This window comes from Pinus tabuliformis, chromosome 6 (genome assembly GCF_031772625.1).
Source record: "Pinus tabuliformis cultivar Carrire ecotype Pingquan chromosome 6, CPIR1, whole genome shotgun sequence".
NCBI lineage: Eukaryota > Viridiplantae > Streptophyta > Pinopsida > Pinales > Pinaceae > Pinus > Pinus tabuliformis.
The window spans coordinates 61985-66223 of NC_142292.1; the positions used below are offsets into that span (position 1 = coordinate 61985).

At 33.1% G+C, this 4239-nt stretch overlaps 1 protein-coding gene across 1 annotated transcript; it reads left to right on the top strand.

The window, feature by feature from the left end:
* The first annotated feature begins 2019 nt into the window (after window positions 1–2019).
* LOC149256887 (germin-like protein 1-1) lies at window positions 2020–2926 on the top strand. The gene is made up of 2 exons (XM_089396552.1): window positions 2020–2245; window positions 2436–2926. The coding sequence occupies exons 1-2, from the start codon at window positions 2125–2127 to the stop codon at window positions 2924–2926; spliced, it is 612 nt and encodes a 203-aa protein (XP_089252678.1). The 5' UTR covers window positions 2020–2124.
* Window positions 2927–4239: the final 1313 nt, after the last annotated feature.

Sequence of the window (4239 nt, forward strand, 5' to 3'; positions counted from 1 at the left end):
CAACACCAAACCCTACAACGACACTGAAACCATCAACTCCACTCAGACCCGTGGCCCCCTGAAGCTTCCCACTCGAAATCTCAAGCTCATATGACGCCTTTGCTTGGTTGTTTTTCTTCCATCCAAGTCCCCAAGCATATCTATATTCAATGATTCCTTCGCGATTAATGAAAATCCCTCCCCCTCATGCCACCCCTTTCTGATAATGCTTTCTGAGCATAAAAATAAAATGTAAAAGAACTCGTAGGAGTCTCTTACCATCTAAAGGTTCCATGGACCATGTAGGCCTTGGTGAGTGCTAATCATCATCGTCATCATCATAACCATATAAATGACTAGATAGCATTATTATCTAGATATCTACATTGCATTCATTTTTGTTTATCACTATTAATTATAGTTTACATTTTTATAAACATTTTTTTTTCTTAAGCTTGAATTAGTTTAATTCTATATCATTTTCAAATTCAATGCATGCATTTTAAATAATGCAATATAATTGAGAAGGTAACAGAAGAATCATAACAACACATTTCTTTTTTTTTGGTACAGTAAGAAGTTATTAAAAAAAAAGAACATACATTTATATGTGATATTCTTTTGAATCAAATTTATTGTCTAGCACACATATTTGATGAGAAAATTATTAATTTAAGTTTGATATATTTTTATGTGATATTGTTTTAAATCAAATTTATTGTGTAGCACACATATTTGATTAGAAAACTATTAATTTAAGTTTTATAAATTAATAAAAAAATAAAATAAATTTGACTAAAAATTGGTAAAAAGCATTTGAAATGTTAATAGGAAATATAATTTTGCAAATTAGTTTTTAACAAGTAGGAAATGGAGTTTTTTTTTGGAGTAAGGATTAGGGTAGTCTTCATCTTAGGTTATTTTTAATCTTAATATTGAACGAAGTTTGACTTAGCTTCTTTGGGGACAGTTAACACGATGCTCATCAAGAAGCAATAATTTTTTTTAGTTATGTTGGAAGTTATTAAAAATAAAACAATATATATTTTATGAGATATTGTTTTAAATTAAATTTATGAGTACATTTTTAATTTTTTTTTATCATTTAACTTAAAAGAAATGAAAAATTTAATTAAAAAAAAGAAGAAAGAAATTGATATTTTGATAAGAAACATAAATTTGCAAATTATCTTTCAACACTAAAATAATTTAAAAGATAGCAACTTATCAATCCACCATTGATATCCATAGAAAGAAACCACAGTACCAGAAAACAACTTACAATCCACGATATCCATAGAAAGTACCAGAAAACTACTACGAAATGAATGAAAAATGGTTAGGGTTCTCCGGTTACTAAATTAAGAGGTTGTCCTTGTTTTTTAAAGTAAGGATTAGGGTAATTTGCGTAAAGAGTGGCTGTTTCATGTTATTGAACAATGTTTGACTTAGCTGCTTTCCCCGAGGGTTAACACACACAATGGAAATAATCTTGATGAAGAGCATAGCGATATGTTTGGAGATGGGAAAACGAATATGGTTTGGTACAGTAAATGCGCGTGATAAATACAAAATAATGTTAAACATCACATCGATGACTGTCTATATATATATTTAATTGTGGACGACTTAGTTCAAAGTTTATATATTTAAAAAAATATTTCCAAATGGAAAAGGAGGTGTGTTGTGCAATACTATTCTGTTTAACCAATAAAAGAAAAACAGAATGTTTCTGCTACGAGTAGACAGACTGACCAAGTCTGCATGAAGAAACCCGAAATTGTTGACAGCTTCGTTGAGATACTTAAATCTAAAACATATCCCTTCTTCCCTTGGTTGAGACGCAGCCAGATCCAATAAGGACAGGGTCATATGTGGCGGACGTAGCCAATGACTATGACTGCGTCTTTCTCAATTTTAATTTGGAAACACGCAACCGCGTCCAAGTACAAAGAAGGAGTCCATCAAGCAAGCAAATTTAACTCAAGAACTTGGCGTTGGCGGCGTTGCTGTTATAAAAAGGAAGAATGCTCTTCATATTTCACCAAACTCAATCTATCATCTAAGGATCAGATCAGATCAGAGGGAGCATCTACTCGAATCGAATCGAAGAATAGTAGTCAGTCAGTTGCCTGCAGTCCAGTCATGAAATCCTTTCTAGCGCTAGCGCTTGTAGTACTAGTGGCGCATAATATTGTTAATATTGTGCGTGCAGGTGATGCAGATCCTTTACAAGACGTTTGTGTGGCTGACACGAAGAGTGGAGGTATGTAAGACTTTGAGTTTGAGGCCGTGATCATGTGTTTGCTTATCAGGGTTTCGTTTCGTTTCATGCGATGTGAATAATAATATAATCTGATCATATATATGTTTATTAGGTTTTCGATTCGTTTCATGCGATGTGAATAATAATATAATCTGATCATATATATATGTTTATTTGACTGTAATTGCAGTTAATGTGAACGGGTTCCCGTGTAAGGATGCAAGCATGGTTACCGCAAATGACTTCATGTTCAGGGGCTTAAATGTTGCAGGGGATACAAGTAACATGATGGGATCCAACGTCACTGCAGCCAATGTAATGCAGATACCAGGCTTAAACACCTTGGGAATCTCCATGGCTCGGATTGATTTCGCTGCTCCTCTCGGCCTTAATCCCCCTCACACTCATCCGCGGGCCACAGAAATCTTGGTGGTCATCGAGGGTACTCTCTCAGTCGGCTTTATCACCACTGCCAATAAATTGTTCAGCAAAACGCTTGAGAAGGGAGACGTGTTCGTGTTCCCCAAAGGGGTGCACTTCCAACAGAACGTGGGCTATGGCAGCAGTGGCCATCGCTGCACTGAAGCCAGCTTTAACCCCAGGTCTCCTTGTTTCCTCTTTATGGACCAAAGCTTTCAAGATCATGCCTCCCTCGTAACTTCTCGGAAATTCTTGGGTTGATGCCCACTCATCTGCAATCATTCATTCATGCCAGGAGTCACCAGTCATCTCGATGCAAACAAACATAAAAGTCTTTGTCTTTGTAATTGTGATGCAAACAAAAGAAAAGTATTATGACTTTTGAATTAAAGACGGGATATAAAGAAACACTGCTTATCATTTAATCCGTACTGCACGATGCATCCTTTTTGCAAATGTGAAATTTCTGTGTTGCGATCGTTTACTTTTTGACACAACATACCTCTAATCATCTCCGTACTGGTGTCCTTTTTGGTAATGTGAAATTTCTGTGTTGCGATCGTTTACTCTTTGACACAACATACCCTAATATCTCCGCTCAATACATCGACCACGGCATCATCATGCCTCTCTTCCAAACAAAACAAATATATGGCTGAGGTGAAAAAAATACACTCACTGCATTATAAAGACTAAATGAATGACTGATTAAATTTAGTTTTTTCCTCTGGTGACACTACTTTAAATTTAGATTTTGTGTCTGGCGGACATGATTTCAATTTAGGTTTTGCTTCGGGCGGACGAGATAAATCGTTTTAAATTTGATTTCAAAATATTTTCTTAAATTGATTTTTAATGACTTTTGGATTTTGGATTTTGTATTTGAATGGCAAAATTAAATTTCCATTTTTTTTTTTTAAATTTTGTATTTGAATTTGAAATAATAAAAAAAATCGAAATTTCAGTTCTGTATTTGAAATGCTAAAAAGTTGTATGAATTCCTTTTAAAATAAATAAATAGTAACATACTATTTTTAACCACATAAAAATACATATAAACATTACTATATTATTTGACTTTCTAAGTGTTAGATTTTGTATTTGAATTTGAAATGAAAAAAGAGATATGAATTTCAATAGAATAACAACTCAAATGTTGCCTATTTTTTTTTTTGTTTTAATCGAGAGCCGAATTATAAACAGGTGGATGGATACCCCCAATTTCTGAAATATAACACAAAATTTATATAGACCATCCACATGAATAAGAGTTTATTGCAATTAAATATAAACAGGAGGACGGATACTCCCCCAATTTCTGAAATATAACACAAAATTTATATAGGCCATCCATATGAATAAGAATCTCTACTGAGGGAACAACTTATGCAATCTAGACCATTCTACCTTGTAGGTAGTTATGGGCACATTGTATTTATTAACATATATGCCAAACAAATATAAAGAAATCCCAAATATTTACCTCCTCTTTTAGAGTTAAAAATATAATTTAAAATTTAATGTAAGTTTTACATTAAATTTTAAGCAAATTGTATTACTATTAAATAAATAAA

Bases quoted from the DNA above. Each gene is read 5' to 3' on its own strand.
- LOC149256887 (XM_089396552.1), top strand. From the start codon at position 2,125: ATGAAATCCTTTCTAGCGCTAGCGCTTGTAGTACTAGTGGCGCATAAT. The intron at 2,246-2,435 runs GTATGTAAGACT...CTGTAATTGCAG, and splicing joins GGCTGACACGAAGAGTGGAG to TTAATGTGAACGGGTTCCCG.